We start from the raw sequence: 18,528 nt of genomic DNA, 5'->3' as shown, positions 1-18,528 counted from the left end.
CACCTACACAACATCCTCACCGCCAAAAAAAAAAAAAAACACCCTTCATCCCATGAGACGTAAGGTGAGAAGGAGGGTCATTTTGGCTGATCTCACGCAAAAATGAGGCTATCTTGGCTCATCTCATTGACCACCCCCAGTCTGAGGGGAGGATCTTTTTTGTTTTTGGGCTTTTGTTCTTTGGAATGAGGACAGCGTTGGATTTACTTGCATTATACCCCCCTCCAAGTTTTGGAGTCTTGGAAACGACATGGAAATGATGTGGAAACGACACGGAAATGATATGGAAACGACACAGAAACGACATCAAACATACAACAATGATACCTATACAGTCTCGGTTTGGAAACGCTGGCTATCATGTAATTTGGTTTTGGTTTTGGAGTGTATATACTATGGAGGGCTACCCGAGGTGGACTGGGTGGAAAGATGACCGACTGGACCATCGTGGTGGCCGCTCTTTCCTTTGACCCGTGAAGAAAAAAGCCCAGGAAGGTTTTAATGAGGCGACGAATCTACGATAGGTCAGGGGACCCGCGAGACTCGTAGATATCTGGTCTAATAAATGTCATGTTTGACCGACGATTGCTGTGATTCTTCTTGATGAATAATGTGTTGTTTGCTTTGCGACTCGTCATGCCTTGGTGTTGGATTACCTGTTATCATCTCGTCAATATGGATGTCCTGTGCTATAAGACAACAGTGCCATGTGCCCACCACCTGTGTGGCATTTAGTGTCAAGGCCGTCACCACGTCTCTCATTAGACCACCACTAGAACCGTCATGATGACCATTGGAAAAGTTGTTGTACACCACTCTATGTATGTATTATAGGGACCGGTGCCCTCTCTATCCTGAAGCGGAAACACACCAAACAGCCATAACCAGAATTTTCTTTAACAATCCAGTCCAAGTCATGCACACATATCCTCGTCATTGCATTTTCCCTCCCCCCCTCGTCAGTATATCCAGCAACCCGGTTGTCAGTCCCCTAGTTGCGAGTAATAACAACCTCCACCTTCTTCGTAATCCCCTCATGATCCAAAATCATCTCGGTGCTGGTATTCCCCTTCATCACATGCCCCTCAAAACTCCCGTCCGTAGCATCATGCACACTGCCCAATTCCAACGCCTTGGACCTGTTGCTCTTCCACGTCCTCATCGCATATCTCGAGCCGACGTCTTGGGAGGCGTAACCAGTCTTCTTGGAGCGGAGACCACTTCCTCCACCGGTGGATTTCTCATTGTAGTACTTGACCAGCGGGGCGAGGGTGGGCACGTTGGCGACGATGATACCGAGATTGTTTTCCACGGCGGACCAGAGGATCAACGGGGCCGAATCGAGGTAGTTGGCTAGTTGCTTGACGGTTTGGATGCGGATGATTTGGATGACGGTGATGAAGAGGCCGAGACCAAAGAGGCCGAGGAGGACGAGCTTTTTGCGGTTTTGGATGCGGGATTTGACGAGGACGGGGAAGGGGGTGAGCATACTACAGGGGAAAAACAGTCAGTGACGGGTCTAGGCTGGGTTGGAGGGAAGAGGGCCTTACACAATAACGTCAAAGACGATGGTGAGGGAGGCCATGCTGGTGTAGAAGGGCACTCCCTTGATGCAGGATCCTTCTGTGATGGTTGGGTCCCATTGTAAAGCGATTGGCTGGCAGAGGTTGATCTGAACGATGAGGAAAGAAAGGTGGAAGAGACAGCAGGCGACGATGACGCCAATGGTCATGTATCGGTAGATACCCTTGGGGATGAAGCGAAGGTAGGAGAACAGCAGGGCTAGTTTGAAGCCCAAGATACTGCTGATGTAGAATGGTGCGCCCATGTATTGAATCTGTTGGTGATGGCGGTTAGCCTCATGATGATTTTTGCTAGGTTGATGGTGGCACACTGACAAGCCCAAAGTTATAAATATTTTCGGGGGGCAAGTCATCAATGTTCCGTAGACCAAGGCCCCATTTTGTTTCTGGACAGCCGAGATGTTAGTGCTTTTCTTTTCTTCTTCGCTGCTTGGTGTTTCTTCTTCGAGGATACTCACGAACAATAGTGACGACGGCAAAGCCAGCCGCACACACCCAAGTGATGAGAATTAGGTAGTCATCTGTGAGTGGACAACTAGGTTAGAGGCGATATCGACACACCCAAATCTCGCGTGGGAGTCTTACCGACACCGAAGGCTTTGATCATGGCAGCCCGCACATAGACCCGGAGACATACCGTCACGAGAGAGACAAAGGTGAGAGCAGCTGAAACTCCAGTGATCAACGGTCCAATGGTAGGGGCATCCGGATCCCTGGTGTTGAATGTCCAGCCCATGTTGACTGACGATTTCGGGAGGGTTCGAGACCAGAGATGGTGGTTGATCTGCACGTCGGACGGAGAGCGTCGAGAACCAGAGACGAGACAAGACGAGACGAGACGAGACGAGACGAAAGTTCAGACGAGGCCCTCGAAACCCACGACGTCTCAGGGGAGGCAGGAGGAGGGATATACACCGTACAAGTCGTGCTAACCTCGAGGTGGTATGTGCATGTTTCTTTGTATCAGAGACGAATATTGACGCCCCCTTGGACCTATACAATCTATGCTAGGTAGCAGGTTTAGGAGAGAGGTCAAGGCAACGCAGCAAGCAGGCAGGGAATTCTGCCACTGTTGTAACGGCAGGCCCGAATCGAATTCAGAAACCATGCAGAAAGCGTTGCATCATGCTCTCTGGGAAAGAGAAGTCGGTCACTTGGCAGGGGTTTCGGGTCTCTTGCTCTGGGGGTGTTTGTCTATTCACCAATCGGTGCATTGGCCGAGGGTGCGCCACACGCTGGGCTCTTCAAGGCCGCGAAGATCAAGGAGAGCCACCTCAGATACCACTGCGCGGGATGTGCGTGTAGGGGATCACGGGGGGTGTTGTTTTCGAGAAACAGTGAGCATGGCTGCTTGGCTGCCACAGTTGATGCGATTGGCACACTGTTGTTGTGGTCAGTGGAGTACACCGAGTTTCTATCACAGGATCGGCCCATGGAGGTTGAGAAGAATGCCATGGGATCATCCATCCGATCGCCTCGTCTTCTTTTGTGTTCGAGTCAGGGATTCCATGGTATGGTAGCGAATCTTTTTGAAGTGCCGGCGGTGGGAGTGTCCTTCTGCCCCTTCCTTCTGTCTCTTCTGCCCCTTACCTCCTCCTTCCTCTCAGCAGCAACTAGCAGGCTTGGGCTCGACGCCCCCAAATTAGGGCCATTAATCAAAAATCACTCATCCGGGAAGGTGGCCGAGGGGAAGTGCCCCCTTCCGGAAGGCGGGATCGTCGCCTCGGGCCTCCACTTTGGATGATGACGATGAGCTGCCACGATCAGAGTGGATTGGACGCTCACGACGCCGTTGGTGTTGGCGGACGAGAAGGGCGGGCAACTGCGGGGTTTGTTTCCAGGTGCGGCGCTCGCTCCGGGGATGATGCATGGTTAGATTTGAGTCTGCCCCCGGCAAACTGCAAGATGGTGGGCCCTTCCCTGTCTCTCACCAAACTAGGTGACTGGGTGACTGAGTGACTGCTGGGTGATTTGGCTGCATATTGTGAACTATTGAAGGCAGCGAGAGAATTGCTGATAAGAGAGAGGCATTCTCCTCGAATGTCGAACAGTGTCTCTCTCTGGTTGACGGTTGCTTTTTCTCGAGTGTTCTGACACCGCAGGTTGCAATATCGTGTGTGACGTGATATGGACGACGTTGGATCGCGCTGTTTGGCAAAGAACAAAGAACCCTTGCGGCTGAGGCTAGCGAGGCTAGGAACGGCCCCCAGTGTCCCCGGGCGCTCCACGATCCAGGCGGAAACAAGCTACGTAGAAAACCAGGGTCATTGAGTGGGGGCCGGTCTTTCCCACTATCAACCCTGGGTAGGCACACCAATCTTATTCATCCTCATCCCTCGCATAATGACGACCCTTGCCCAGCCTCTTCAGCGCGCAGAAAAAGAAAAAGTCTATCGCTTCTGTGTGGGGGTCGACGCTGGTGTCTTGGAAGAAAGTGTGTCTATTTTTTGATTCCACGTTGTAAAACAATAGCCTTGTCCTTGACGACAAGGTCACGATAAGACTTTCCGGGTTCTGAGGAAGCCGCAGCGCCACATTTTTTGCTGACCATAACGAAATGCGATTCATCACAAAAGAAGTGGGCAGCGGGCTCGTTATATGATTACGGATTACAGCTACAGCGGAATGTGCCGAGGCCTCGGTTGATGAAAGCACCGCAGCGTCCCCAAGATCTGGTCGTGCCTGAACTTGTTGGTTCATGGTTCATCTCACCCATTTGCCATGTGGCATCGAACGTGTAACCGAACACCCTCCCTTTCAAGCATGCACCTCGCCTCAGTATCGCACTCGTCTCTAATCTACACTCCAGACATTCTCAGCTGCAAGATAGTTTGACGTCTTGACCATCACCAAGCCTGATAGTATAAACATCGAGCGCAAACTAGCAGAGATCAAGCCAAGTCGGAACCAACCACTGACCCCAGCCATGGCCCCCCGTCAGAGAAGCAGCTGGCCGAGATTTGGTCCATGCGTTCTCCATGGCACCCCGACACACCTCAGGCCTTTTCCCCACGAATTCAGACCAACAGATGAACTATTCTCCAGTCTACGAATTACTAACCCCTTTCGCGGACTGTCCCGATAGCCCGGCCGTGATTTACGACGCTCCATTGTAGATGGAAGATCTCTTTAAAAGTCTTGACTTGATGGCTGGCTTGCTGTCCTCCTGCAACATGTTTTCTCCCTCAGGAGATCTTCGCCTCCCCCCACTTCAGTCACTTCTGTCTTTCTTTAATTCCCGATTGACTGCCACCTCTGTCCATTCGCTTCCTTCACCAAAAACAACAACATGAAGTCCATCTTCCTTGCCGCTGGCCTCTTGGCTGCCGGCACCTTGGCCCAGGACGACAGCATCCTCGGCCTGGACCCCAACTCGGCCACCTTTTCTCTGGAATCCTTCCTCTTCGGCCCTCGGTGCAAGTGCTTCCCAGGCGACTCGTGCTGGCCCTCTACCAACGAGTGGAACAACTTCAACCAGACCGTCGGTGGAAAGCTGATCGCCACGGTCCCACTCGCCCAGGCCTGCCATGATCCCAACTACGACCCCGTCAGATGTCAACAATTGCGTGATGGCTGGCAGATGCCCGACATTCAGTAAGTCGATCGTCCAACAACCACCGTGCTGCTGACGCTGCTGACACCCCTGGCAGCATGAATGACTCGGCTTCCATCATGGCCCCTTTCTTTGCCAACCAGAGCTGTGACCCCTTCACTGCTCAGGGCAAGCCGTGCACACTGGGCAACTATGTCAGATATGCAGTCGCTGCTGAGACTGCTCAGGACATCATTGCTACCATCAACTTTGCCAGGAGAAAGAACATCCGCTTCGTCGTCCGCAACACTGGTCATGACTACCTTGCCCGGTCTACCGGTGCCGGTGCTCTGTCTGTCTGGACCCACAAGATGAAGAGCATTGAGTGGAAGAACTACAATGACAAGTACTACAAGGGTACTGCCGTCAAGATCGGAGCCGGTGTCCAAGGCTTTGACCTCCTCAACGAAGGCCTCAAGGTCAACCAGATCGTTGTCGGTGGTGAATGTCCTACTGTTGGCCCTGCTGGTGGCTATACACAGGGTGGTGGTCACTCCGCCCTGAGCACATCTTTCGGTCTCTCCGCCGATAACACCCTCGAGTGGGAGGTCGTCACCGCCTCTGGCCAGCTCCTCACCGCGTCCCGTACCAGAAACTCGGACCTCTACTGGGCTCTCTCCGGTGGTGGCCCTGGCAACTACGGCGTCGTCGTCAGCGTCACCCTCAAGACCTTCCCCGACAGCTACGTCGGCGGTGCCACCGTCTCCTTCTTCGCCGCCAACAACCCCACCGAGACCTTCTATAAGGGCATCGACGCCTTCCACGCCGCCCTCCCCGCCATGGTCGACGCCGGCACCATGGTGGTCTACTACTTCACCTCCAACTTCTTCATGATCGCCCCCGTCACCGCCTACAACAAGACCGCCGCCCAGGTCGAGGCCATCATGGCCCCCTTCCTCGCCAACCTCACCTCCCTCGGCGTCAACTTCAACGCGGCCTACTCCCAGTCGGTCAACTACTACGACCACTACGACCAATACTTTGGCCCCCTCCCCATCGGCGCCATTCAGATCGGCATCGCCCAGTACGGCGGCCGCCTCATCCCCCGCGACACCTTCACCAAGACCCCCACCAAGCTCTCCCAGACCTCGCGCTACATCGCCGAGAAGGGTGTCACCTTCATCGGCGTCGGCACCGACGTCTCCTCCTTTGGCCGCAACTCGGCCAACGCCGTCCTCCCCGCCTGGAGAAAGACGCTTGTTCACGCCACTCTGACCACCGATTGGAGCTTTGACCCTGCCAAGTGGAACGACATGATTGCCAACCAGAAGCTCATGACCGAGGACATCATGCCCGCGATTGAGAGCATCACTCCCAACTCGGGCGCGTACATGAACGAGGCCGACTTCCAGCAACCGAGGTTCCAGAGGGAGTTCTTTGGGACTAATTACGCGAGGTTGATGGCCATCAAGCTGAGGTATGACCCCGAGGGGTTCTTTTACGCGAGGAACGCGGTGGGGAGTGAGAGGTGGAAGGTGAATGAGCAGACGGATGGGAGGATGTGCAAGGCTAGTATTTGGTGGTGAAGGGGTGGGACTGAGATGCAGAAAAAGTAGACAGAGATGCCCTGTCATGTAATGTAATTAATAGCCATGGTGTGGTGTGTGATGGTAATTTTGACCAGGTTAATCAGTCCTCGTTGAGCAAGTGAGATCTTGGTATTATTTGTCTTCAACTGTTCGGTGCCTTGTCCCTTTTTCGTCCTGAATATGAGAGACGATAAAAGGTACCTCAGACACTTTGAACACTTCGATCATCGTCTCAACATGACTACCTCAACTACCTTCCATACTTTGCCCAATCGCAATCACAACCATCTCACATCTAGCAAACTTAACCCTCAAAATACAACAAAACCTTTTTTAAAAATTCGGGTATGTTCATGTAAGCCACGCATGCAATGCCCATCAAACTAAACAGAGAAACCCCGACCGCCCTCCCTCCTCCTAATACTTTCATGACTGCCTGTATGTGGGTATCCCAAAAATCCGTAATAAACCCCCTCCAAACACACCCACCATGCACGCATGCCTCCTCCCCCCCTTTCGAATAACATGATTATAAACAAGTAAACCCTCCCCCACCCCATAATATGTAATTAACTTTCACCAATTCACACTCCATCTATTAACCCCCCTCAACCTCTCCATCCCCATCAGCAACACCTCCCTCCCCTTGTTACTCCCACTCCCACTCCTACTCCGGCTCAAACTAACCCTCCTCCCCAAACTATTCCCACTCCCACTTCCAACAAGGGTAATACCACTACTCCCCCCTCCACTCCCCACAAGCGTTATGCTCCCACCGCCCCCACCACTGCTACTACTCCTTCCCAAGCTCGCCCCATCCACACTCCCCCTTTCCTTGTTCGCACTCCCTTTACCAACCCCAGAGGCAAAAGGGCCCGCCACCCCCTAAACAACCAACCCCTCCACCTCAGCCGTGACGAGCCACATGATCCAATCCGCCTGCTGACTATTCCTACACTGAAAACACCACTTCGTCACCCGTCCGCTCAAACCCCCCATCCTCGGCGCAACACCCACATTCCCCTCCTCATCCCTCAAGTCCTCCCACACAGAGCACATCACCCCCTTGCTCCCCAAAAGACTAAAGCACTTGCTCCCCAGCACCGCATCCAGCAGTATCAACGGCTTATCCCCCACCTTCTTGCTCGCATGTGTAACAATGATCCTTTTCTCCAACCCGTGATAAAGCGAAAGCTCCTGCCTGACTCCCGGAGGCGGGCGCGAGATGTGCAGGATGCAATCCCCCTTGTCCAACCACCGATTATTCTGCACATTAAGATGGCAACGAATCTCCAACGGCTGATCAGGACTGAAAGGTTTCGCCAAACCCGTCGACCACGCCCGGGAGGCAGACCCCGACAACGACATGTTGACGCTCCTGGGCGGCGTGCTCGCCCCCTCCCCGGAAGAAGCACCAGACGAGTACCCAACAGTGCCCGTGCTCATCCTAGGCGGCTTATCCAACGTCGACTCCTCAATATTAAAGGTATTGTTCCCCCCTCCCAGCAGCCTCCTCAAAAAGCTCCCCGCCGAGATGGTGCTCGACATGCTATGCTGCGACACGCTCGGCGCCCGCGTGCTCGCCCGGTAAGAATTCTTCCTCCCGAACCAGCTCCGTCTCCTGCTGCTCCCGTCCCCATCCGCACTCCCCTCCCCGGGAACCCCCGTCGCCGTGCCGAACGATCTGACTCTTGCCTCTTCGGCAAGCTGAATGTACCTAGCATTATTCAACCTGCTCAAGTGAACCGCCTCATACAAACTGTGCGCTTCCGTCTGCGTCCCAGCGCGGAACCGATACATCGTGCTGTCAGTCTTGAGCCTCGACTCGGGCGAAGCCACACTCCTGACTTCCAGATCCAGCGCCGTGCTGCGGCGGATCATAACCACCGGCGTAAGAATCAGCGCGATAAGCGGGGCGCTGCTCCCAGCGTCCTGGTGGGAAATGTCCACCTCTGAAGTACCCGACGACTGCAGAGGATAAGCCTTGGATTGCTCCTTGCTCAGCCGGTGAACCTCCATAACACCAGGACGCACAACAATAGACGTCATGCCACCGCTGACAATATCCTTCCACATCCCCTTCTTGGAAGACCAATACGAGACAGAAGCCACAAATTTCTGCCCCTCCTCCCCCTCTTGCTTCTCGGCCGCCTGACTCGAAACCCCGACCTGCGAAGCGGAATGATCAGGCGTGATGCTATTATCATCCGACACCACCGTCTCGACGGAAGCGACCTGCGGCGCGGTCTTGATGCTGTACCCAGGGATCGTGTCCGGCACCTCATCCTCATCAAGCTCATCGCTGGAAGACGACGAAGATTCTGAATCCTCGCTCACCTCGGTCGAGCTGTCAGACGACACATCGGACGGGTGGTACTCGTGCTTGAGCGGCGACGACCCTCGGCGCTTGACCCGAGTGACCTTGAGATCAACCGGGGGAGCAAGCTTGTTAGACTTTTCGCTAAGAGTCCGGTGGATAGGCGGAGGAGGGGCGCCATCCTCGCGAAAGGGGGTCGTGTTGGGTGCCGGTCTCGAGGCTTTTGGGGTGTCGTAGGACGACGGGCCCTCCCAGCGAGCTTCATCTCTCTCCTCCGGCGGGTGATGCTGCGCAAATGTGGCTCTGGTAGGTGTCCGCCCAGGCGACACATCTGCATCATCATGAGCAGGAGAGGTGGGAGGAGACTCCACCACCTTTCGTGGGCGGTAACGCGAAGGGGTGGTAGGTCTATCAGACCCAAGCTTGCGTTCGCCAACTGGAATATCTTCTGGCTTGGGCGAAGTGCTGCCCATGACAGCACTTGTTGGCCGCCGGCGAGTGAGTGGCGGCATGGGGCTGCTTCCCAGAACATCCAGCCAAAAAGTAATTTGCTCCTCACTGTTTGTGGATAGCTTCAATAGTTCATACCACTCCACTCCATTGTGGGTTCCACGAATCATGACCACCAGAGCCTGATCCGTCTCGCTAGGACGAGCAGAAATGTATGCCATGGGCACAGGTGGGAACAGTAGCCACGATCTAGAATCGTTGCCAATCTCCCTGATCAAAACATCTCCTTTATCGGCAGGAACATCGGGCTTATCTCGGTGAATCATCTCAACTTGACACTCGAGTCGTTGCCCGGTAGAATGGTCCAGATCGAGCGCGAACACATCCAGCGCAGCGACCTGGCGCGTCTGCTCAATGCCCACCCCATCAAGAGGCATCAGAGTGCGCAGGTCTCGAGCACGAGTGGTGTCCGTATTTCTTGCATCCTCGTCCGTGATACGAGCATTCTCCTCTCGGTGCCGCTTGCGAGCCTTTTCCTGAAGGGACTCGAATACCGAGAGCAGATGCTCCGTGTCAGAAGTATTAACGACAAGCACAGCAGCCTAGACATGGCAACATCAGTAACAAGTTTCGCCCCCACCCACCTCTCACAATTGAAAGGACCAGAGCTATATAGCAGTATCAACTTACCCTAAGGAATTTCGTCATCCACTTGAGCCGAATCAGGGGCCTCTTCAACAAAAACGCCACATCCACCCTCTCCCCATTCTCCCCAATAATATCACCATCCTCATTGATGGGCAGCGCGTTCAAGAGCGAATCATTATCATTCATGCCCTTCAATTTGGGCGCAAGGTTGATAATAAGACCCTGAAACCCAAGCCGCCAAACGTCAACATAACTGTCATAAAGCGGCGATACATCCTCCATCCACGTCAGGAGGTGATAAATGTTCTCGAGCGGCACCTGCTTATGGGAGCTCTTGAGTTTCTCCAGCACCACACCCATGTTGACCACAGACTTGGCCATGGCATCAGCCTTGTTCCTGCCAGCCTCGGAACGGCCAAAGAGGCTGTCACCGCGAAGGACGTGTGTCAACAGCACCGGAATCACACCGTCCACCAAGGTCTTCAGCTCGCGCTGGTAAAAGTACTCATCGTCGGCAAACTCGTCTAGGAGCTCGTCAATCCTGCCCCTGTCCACCCTGCTTGGCCTGCGGTGGAGGCTGCGGGGGGACTTTACGCTTCTTGATCGACTGGGCGGGACGAGTTCGCCCGTGTCAGGCAGTGATAATACTGATATCATGTCCGAATGTTTGGTGAGGCGGCGTTTTAAGCTCCCGCCCTTCCGGCTTCCCCTGTGACTTCGGTGACGAGAGAGCTCGGTTCTTTCTGTGAGTGGTGTTGCTGTGGGTTGCGTGACGGTGGTGTGAGAGATCTCGGACATGGTATCCGTCGCGCTCACGGTACTAGCCTCTTCAGAAATAATAGTTGACAATTCATGCCCGCCGCCATTGACGGGAGGGGGTCTTCTGCGTGGTGGCTCCTGAGCAGACACGTCCGAAGACAAGAGTGAGTCGTAGTTAGACGAGTAATATGACGAGTAGTCCGAGATAGGCCTCTTGTGGGAAGACCCAGGGCGCTCTGTGCTGACTTCTGATTCCGTGTACTCAGAGTACTCATCGTCGTACTCGGAAGCCTCACAACTGGGATAAACTGCAGGGGGAAGCTTGTAACCGCCCGATTCACCGCGGAAGGCATCTTTGAGGATTTCTCTGAGAGGCTTCTTCACTCCAGATTTCGCAGGAACTGGAGCTCCTCTGGTGGCCCGCCTCCTCTTCAGACCCTCCTGGTTGACCGGTGATTTCGTCTTTTTCGCTGTCGCATCGCTGTCTTCGCCCTGCGAGCTTGCCTTGCCCTTGCTACTGTCTGACTTTGGGGTCTTTGGCCTTTTCGAAGATGGTGTAGGGGCCGGTGCTGCTGCCTCTTTTTCCTTCGCCTTCTTTCCTTCTTCCTTTAGCCGCTTCTCGGCAGCTGGTCGACTTTCGGGCTTTACCGGTGGTTCCAGTGTCTCACGCGATTCCCTTATGGGCGGTTCGCTGCTGATATGTGTATCTGCGACCGTTGCTGTTTCTGTTGTTGGCGAAGCCTGGACAAAAGGATCAACCGTGTTGTTCAGCCAGGACTCTATGCTGGCCGGTTTGTTAGCCGCCGGCGGTGGCCGCGGTGGCTCGAGGCTCTCTTGGATGATCTCTTTGGCTCCCTCAACAACCTTCTTGAACACCTTTGGCACCGCCTTGAAACTGGGGTTGCGCTGAGCCTTTGGCTTCTTGGGAATGCTCCTATCAGGATTGCCACTCGATGGCAAATCGAGCACGCTGAATGCCGAGTACCCGAACGGAATCTCAGCCAAAGACTTGTTGCCAAGGACAGTCGGGGGCACCCTGTCTGACTCCTCATCGGATTCTGCCGTTGGCCAGGTGGGAATGGGCACCACTTCCGGCGAGTCTCGTCCATTTCGAGACCGAGCCTTGGTGCCGGCTGGGGGACTCTGGCTTTTTCTACGCCTAGAGTTTCGGAGGGAATTCTTCCTCTTCAGGGGCGGCTCGACAGATAGCTCAGTTTCAGCCTCTTCGATAACCTCAATGACATCCTCAGCAGCTTCCTCTCTTCGCTTGCTTTGCGCTCTCTTTAACTTTTCAGCAGAACTAGAGTAAGGTCTGCTTCGACGGGTGTGTGCCTCAGAGGACGATGGTTCGCTCGGCTGAACACGGATGCCGTCGTCTGGGTGCGATGAATCTCTGACAACGGGCTTTACACGGATGCCATCATCGTTGCTCTCCACCGGCCGCACCCGTATGCCGTCGTCTTCGGGTGCCTTCTTCTTTTTGCGCTTCAGTTTCAAGCTATCAGCCGGCTTCAGACGCATTCCCACGCTAGGGGGTTCCTTCTTTTTGGGATGCTTCATCTCATCATCTGTGACCGGCCTCACACGGATCCCATCATCATCCAGATCCTTCTTCTTGGTGCGCTTTGGCTCATCTTCCTTCCCCTCAGAAGGCGTTACACGGATCCCGTCGTCCGCAGGTTCCTTCTTTTTACTATGCGCAGATGACTCGCTTTTGGTTTCAGCTGGCTTCACCCGCACACCCTCCTCATTGTCGCTTTTTGTTGGGCGTACACGTATCCCGTCATCGTCGGGCTCCTTCTTTTTCGGTTGAGACGCTTCATCGGCAGAGTCCCTTTTTTTCCGAAGTGGATAGACACGAATCCCGTCGTCGGTTTCGTTGGTTTGCTTTTTTATGTTCAAAGGCTTGACTCGAATACCGTCGTCGAGTGAGGACATGGATTTGGGTCGGAATGATGGCTCTGAAGCGGCCATGCTGGCAATATCCTCTTCTACTGCTATAGTCGCCCCGGATTTATGGCGGTAGTGCTTCACTCGAGGAATTGGCGGTGGAGCCTGTCCGGGATCTGGTGGCTCTACCCTCGCCGCCCAGTCCTTTATTTTGCTTTGAATTGTTGGGTTCTTTGCCGTCTTTTGGAGGAAATCCTTTGGAATTGGCGTGGGACTCCCTTCGGCTTTGGTCCTCGGAGCACCTGTCCGTGGCGGACTCCTGCCCTGCCTACGCTTCATCCAGTGGTCGTCACTAATAATCCGCTTTTTGGGCGCGTCCTTGGCCGGGATTGGTTTGGATGCCGATGGACCAGCCTTGGTCCCGGATGGCTGCTGCTCCTTTTCTGTCTCCTCGCCATCGCCATCATCATCATCATCATCATCGTCGTCGTCGTCGTCTTCGATCACCTCAATCTTGTCGTCTTTTGGTTTTTTTTTCTTGGCCTTTTTCCGCCACTTGATCCGTTCTCGGTCCTCTTCGGTCACGCTCTCAGGGGGGAGGTTGGCAGCAAATTCGGTCGGTTCGCTCGCAACGCTCTCGGCTCGTGGCGGTCCACCTGCTTCCTTCATAGCGGCCGCGTTCTTCTTCTGCCAGGCCTTCACTCTGTCTGTTACGCCGTTGGGTTGTTGAAGTCTCCGGACAGCAGCGGCCCGCATCTCCTGACGCAACTCTTCCCGTACATGCGCAGCGTCGGCTGCCATACTCTTCCGGCGCTGTTTCATTGCGGCGAGGCGGGCTGGTGAGGGGCGGCCCAGGAAGAAGTCCGTGAGCAGCGAGGGCTCCGGCTTTTTCTTCTGTGTTGATGCATTGTTCGAGGTAGCGGGTGCGCTCTTGGGTGTCTTTGCCGTGGTTGTTGGTTTGGCGGGTGTGGAATGGCGGCGCGCCGCTGTAGCAATCGGTGTGTTGGAGGGATCCTCTTCCTCTTCTTTGGCCGGCGGCGTCATGATTCCGCTTCTGTCGGGGTGAAAGAGTGTTTGTTAGCAATGGCAGCAACAACAGCTATGACTCTGATGAGACAGCATTCTCTCAAGGTCTTCCCCAATGATCATGACATGAGCCGATTCAGAAATAAATTTTGTTGATCGGAAGATGGGCCAAAACAAGCATCCACTCGTAACTGAACTATCGAAGCGGAGCTGGCAGCTATCCAATCGGGTGATGCATGTCCCAAGCTGGGCCTGGCGATTTTGGTGGAAAGTCAACAAACAAAAACCAGGGCAACCCACCTGTGGTTTTTACCGCTTTTCACCTTGATGAGCTCATCCTGACCATCTGCCACTCGAAGAGAAATTCAAATTCGCGCACCTAGTAGGGCGAGAAGTGAAGCCGGCCGTGAGCCTGGAACGGCAGCGTCGGGAGTTCCTGGCCGGAGGAGAGATGCAGTGACGTTGTGCAAAGCAGCAAGGACGGATGGATTGGCCTGGCGGGCCGCTGCAGTTTAGGGGGACCCTGAGAAGCGGCGACGGCGGGGGTTAGCTGCGAGACAGCGTCTACTACGGTAGTGGAAAGTAAGCACCCGTGGGGCAGCAGTGACAGCGACAGCGTGAAGAACAGCAGAGGAATGAGGATTCAATCGATGGATCATGGAAAGGAAAGCCGCGCCGCCTGCGGTCCAAAGCAAGCTCCTCCAAGGCAAGACACAGCGCCGCCGTCAGCTGGGCCAATCGAGATAAACAATCGTCTCAGACATAAACAAATCGCAGCCTCTCAGCGCCCCATCGCTCCACCCTTGCAGAAGAGCTTTCCTTGGTCTGACAGACACCCACACCCACCTCAGTCGGGATCCAATGCACCAATCAGCGTCAAATCACCCGGAGCTCCTCTGTCCAACCTGTCAGCTGCGCAAACTCGCAGACCATCGATGTCTTGAAGAATATTCCCTCGGCAAGTGCGCATTGGCGCTTTCATCTGATAGCTATCGATGCCATCCCATCTCATCTTTTATCAGACCCCGTGTCACACAGTCTTGTTGGCACATATCACAGAGCAGTAATAGGCTCTCCGACTATAGTCCGATATCTCACTGACCCTCCCACCCGCATCGCCCATGTCTAACCCTTTCAACGTGGCCCTGACATCATCATCATCAACCCATGAACCCTTTTCCAAGCCATCCTCGAGTGGACCTTGCCGATGCTCTCCGTTCCCGGGCCCATCGATGTTTGCGCGATGTTCCCGCAGACAGGGAACCAAGGACAAGCACAGCGGGCAGTGGGGCCAGCAAACTCACCATCGGATGCCGGGATCAGCCAAATGCCGCCGCCGGCCTGCCGCGATAAAAATAAATGCAACCACTGCCGACGACCAACAAATCCCGTTGATAACGATAAGCCTCCCTCTCTCTCTCACCTCCCCTTACTAACACCCACTCCAATCACGTATCACATTCAAAGGTCACAAGTCATCGCAAGTCGTAAGCCCTCTTTCACGCGGTGAACCGTCCCATCTCACCTTGGTACACACTCAAAACAAGTTGGTGGTGACCACACGACACCACACAGACCCACCCCCACCAGGAGAGAAAAAGGATGTCTTCGTAATCATAGCATGGCCGAGTTATATGTTACAATCGCTCTCGTAAAACCAAGGAAACACACAGCACCACCGCGTTCATCTGAAATTCTGATAAAATCAAGATCCAAGCTCGACATTCAAGATTTCATCTGATCCCGGACCTCCGTATCACATACACACACTTGTTCTCAGCCCATGTAGCACTGCACAACTCATGATTCCGGGTGGCTTTTCGGAAGATATAGGGGGGGGATCTCGATGGTTTGTACAAAAAGCCAGGTGCAAAGGTAACACTCGGTGACCTCTTCACGGGCATATAATTCCCTCAGAGGGCTGAGACATATAATTCATACGACAGACATCCATGTTTGTAAGGGGGAAAAACTGCAGAATCTCGTATTTTGTGCTGCGAAGCAAAAAGTATCTTGGAAACATGTAGATAGATGTAAGAACCCCCAAGATATAAACCATGGGAGGTATGGAGATCAGAAAATGCCAACCTGGTATCAACCTGTATGGATGTATCCTCCTATGATGATGATCAATGCAATTACAACGGGGATGATGATGAGAATCCCTTACCCCGAAGAGCCAAAGAGCCAGCCAACACCAAACATGCGGTTAGGAAAAAGCAGGAGAAAATGAAACCGGATGAGATGCAGTAGATAACCTCCATACAAGCACTCAAGGAAATCCTCCCAATGCAAACCCAATACTCTAAGTAAGGGGGTAATCCTATTCCAAAGATCAAAAAAAAAAAGAAAAAAAAGAAAAAAAAATGCATCTCAAAATGCAACAACAAACCACCAAAAGATGCAGTATACATGTTTACTCAAAAAAAGCAAATCAGTAAGCCCCCTCCTCCTCCCCAGGCAAAACAAACCTCACCCTCTTCACCATCTTCCCCTTCCCACCCCCCCTAGTAGTCCCCTTTCCCTTCTTCTTAACATCCACCACCCCCGTTTCCTCCTCCCTCGGATCCTCCTCAATACTCCAAACATCCGGACTCGGCTCCCTCCAGACATGGTGATGCCCCGCATGCCTTTCCCCCCCACTCCCCTTGGTAAACTTCCCCCTCTTCTTGTTACCCCCAGCAGCATTGGTAAAGTCCTTCAACAAAAGCGGAACACCCCCATAACCGCCCATCCGATGGCGGTAGTATTCCTCCATGAGCGTGTCACCTTCCGGGCTGGCTCCCAAGCTCCCGTAGTCAAACTCCAAATCGGGGGTGCTCACAGCAGGGGAGGAGACCCGAGGGGGAGTAGGGGGGCGCGGGCCGTCAGGGCGGGAGAAGCCTGCTAGGCTTGAGGGGCTGACGCTCCTGACGTCGGCTGAAGAAGAATCGTCGATGCCAGCCGAGTAGTCAAAGTAGTCAAAGTCGAGCATGGCCGTGTCGTCGTCCTGTGGGTAGGGGGCCGAGGGGGTTGGGGGGGTGAGGAAGAAGGAGAGGGGATCGATGCCTGGCATTGTGAGGGAGAAGTCGTCGTCGTTGTCGTCTGGCAAGGGGGAGGAGAGGTGTGTTGGTTTGAGGGCTGGTTGGGAGGGTGGTTGGAATGGAGAGGGGCGTTGACCTGGGCGGGAAGAGGAATAGCTAGACTGTGCTGCTGGAGAATAGGAGTATTTTGATGGGTTGGTTGAGCTGGTTGTCGTCGAGTATCGGGAGGAAGACATGATGTCTCAAATGAGGGTAGATATATACCCCCGGCCGCGTATTCGTCTGACCCGATCAAAGCATGAGATTCTTCGTTTTTACCGTCGAGCCGCCCTTGTGTGTCGACTGGCTTAGAAAGACACGAGTCGATGTCCTATCAAATAATAGACTTCCCGAAACGAGAGAGGCCGCACACACACGTTCTGTGTGTCTGTCCCCAACTGCCGTGGAACTCGATCAACAGAGAGTGAACGAAACAAGAGAGAGATGAGTGGATGGGTCCCCAAAAGGCGGCAACGTCGCAGTTGATATATACTATCCCAAAAGTCCAAATGACCGCAGCTAGTGTTCCTTACATGCCCACCATCTTCCATCAGAGGCATAATAACAAAAAAAAGCCATGGATGGTCGGGTATACGCAGAGTCACCGGTCAAAGTTCCCTAGTGATGATTACCGCTCAGATGCTGCCTTGTGGAGTGAAAAGTGACCTGTCTGTTTTCTTGACGGCCACCCACAGGATGCCATACACACCAACTTCGAACTCGGCCGATGGCCGTGTGTGAGTGGGGTCATTCGCCCATTCGCTCTAAGGTGTGGCTGCGCCTTTCGCGGCCTAGGGTGAATTAACCATGGCTAGTCTGAAGAAGATTGCCGATTTTGGTGAGAGGTTCAGAGACACCAAGACTATGCGGACCATCACGGGGATCACCATGTGGGTTGATTAAACTTGGAACATTTCGAGAATGGCGTGGATGGTGACTCGAAACCGGCAGGTATGGGATTTGGGCCTTGGAAATGCCAAAGTAGACTACGAGCATGCGGGGAATTACTTTCGTGAAGGTTGTCATAGATTGGCTTGTGACATACAACTCAGCCGGCTGAGCTGAGACACCGACCAGGTTAGTAGTGGGATTCGATATCTGATTGTCCAACGAGCACACCCTCCCGGAGATATCAGAAAGATGCCGAGTACACCGGTGATTTTCTAAATCCCGTCAGGATGATAGTATGGAGTATTTGGAAGAGGATATACAGGCTTCTGATCGTCTCATACAAGATGAGGGGGCGATGAAGGTGAGGCAGAACGTACCTGCAGGATCTCTGCCAAGACCCTTTGGGGGACAGATGATCGGAGCAAGTCATCAAGGTTCCTTTCCCATGAATCGATCGAAGAAAAAAAGATCGAGACGACGAGCAAATGCTGACGAGTCACAGCTCGTGGGAGGTCAGCCTCGAAGCAGGAACGCTGCAAGAACTTCTGCACTTTGCATTACACTGCAGTTTCCCGCACTTTTCCACTTGGAGATCTCGGTCTGTTGGAAATACGGGATGTAGAACTCAAAGTTACACGATCGAAGCACGTAATCAGCTCAAAATGGTCGTGCAAATAAATGCCGTGGTTTCTGAATTTGGTGGCCTGTGACCAAAAAGGTCATCGGCGGTCGAGGACTTGAGGTCAGATGGTTGCGGGGTTCTTGCTTACATAATAAGAGC

The 18,528-nt window shown here is 53.7% G+C and overlaps 4 protein-coding genes across 4 annotated transcripts; 1 reads left to right on the top strand and 3 right to left on the bottom strand.

Moving 5' to 3' along the window:
* Positions 1-980: 980 nt before the first annotated feature.
* QC763_203720 (uncharacterized protein) lies at positions 981-4,113 on the bottom strand. The gene is made up of 5 exons (XM_062909412.1): positions 2,169-4,113; positions 2,042-2,104; positions 1,899-1,969; positions 1,551-1,837; positions 981-1,490 (listed from the first exon to the last, which is right to left on the bottom strand). Exons 1-5 carry the CDS (start codon positions 2,317-2,319, stop codon positions 992-994), a joined length of 1,071 nt encoding a protein of 356 aa, XP_062768191.1. The 5' UTR covers positions 2,320-4,113; the 3' UTR covers positions 981-991.
* On the top strand, positions 3,944-7,207 carry QC763_203710 (uncharacterized protein). The gene is made up of 2 exons (XM_062909411.1): positions 3,944-5,177; positions 5,234-7,207. The coding sequence occupies exons 1-2, from the start codon at positions 4,873-4,875 to the stop codon at positions 6,699-6,701; spliced, it is 1,773 nt and encodes a 590-aa protein (XP_062768190.1). The 5' UTR covers positions 3,944-4,872; the 3' UTR covers positions 6,702-7,207.
* Positions 7,208-7,503: 296 nt separating this feature from the next.
* Positions 7,504-14,885, bottom strand: QC763_203700 (uncharacterized protein). The gene is made up of 3 exons (XM_062909410.1): positions 14,095-14,885; positions 10,162-13,822; positions 7,504-10,073 (listed from the first exon to the last, which is right to left on the bottom strand). Exons 2-3 carry the CDS (start codon positions 13,810-13,812, stop codon positions 7,590-7,592), a joined length of 6,135 nt encoding a protein of 2,044 aa, XP_062768189.1. The 5' UTR covers positions 13,813-13,822; positions 14,095-14,885; the 3' UTR covers positions 7,504-7,589.
* A 1,343-nt stretch (positions 14,886-16,228) lies between these two features.
* On the bottom strand, positions 16,229-17,053 carry QC763_203690 (uncharacterized protein; the record flags this gene model as incomplete). Its single annotated transcript, XM_062909409.1, has 1 exon — positions 16,229-17,053. One exon carries the CDS (start codon positions 17,051-17,053, stop codon positions 16,229-16,231), a length of 825 nt encoding a protein of 274 aa, XP_062768188.1.
* Positions 17,054-18,528: the final 1,475 nt, after the last annotated feature.

Source organism: Podospora pseudopauciseta (genome assembly GCF_035222475.1).
Source record: "Podospora pseudopauciseta strain CBS 411.78 chromosome 2 map unlocalized CBS411.78m_2, whole genome shotgun sequence".
In the NCBI taxonomy this organism is placed as follows: Eukaryota; Fungi; Ascomycota; class Sordariomycetes; order Sordariales; family Podosporaceae; genus Podospora; species Podospora pseudopauciseta.
The sequence above is the reverse complement of the archived record's forward strand: the minus strand, read 5'-3'. Positions and strand labels throughout refer to the sequence as shown.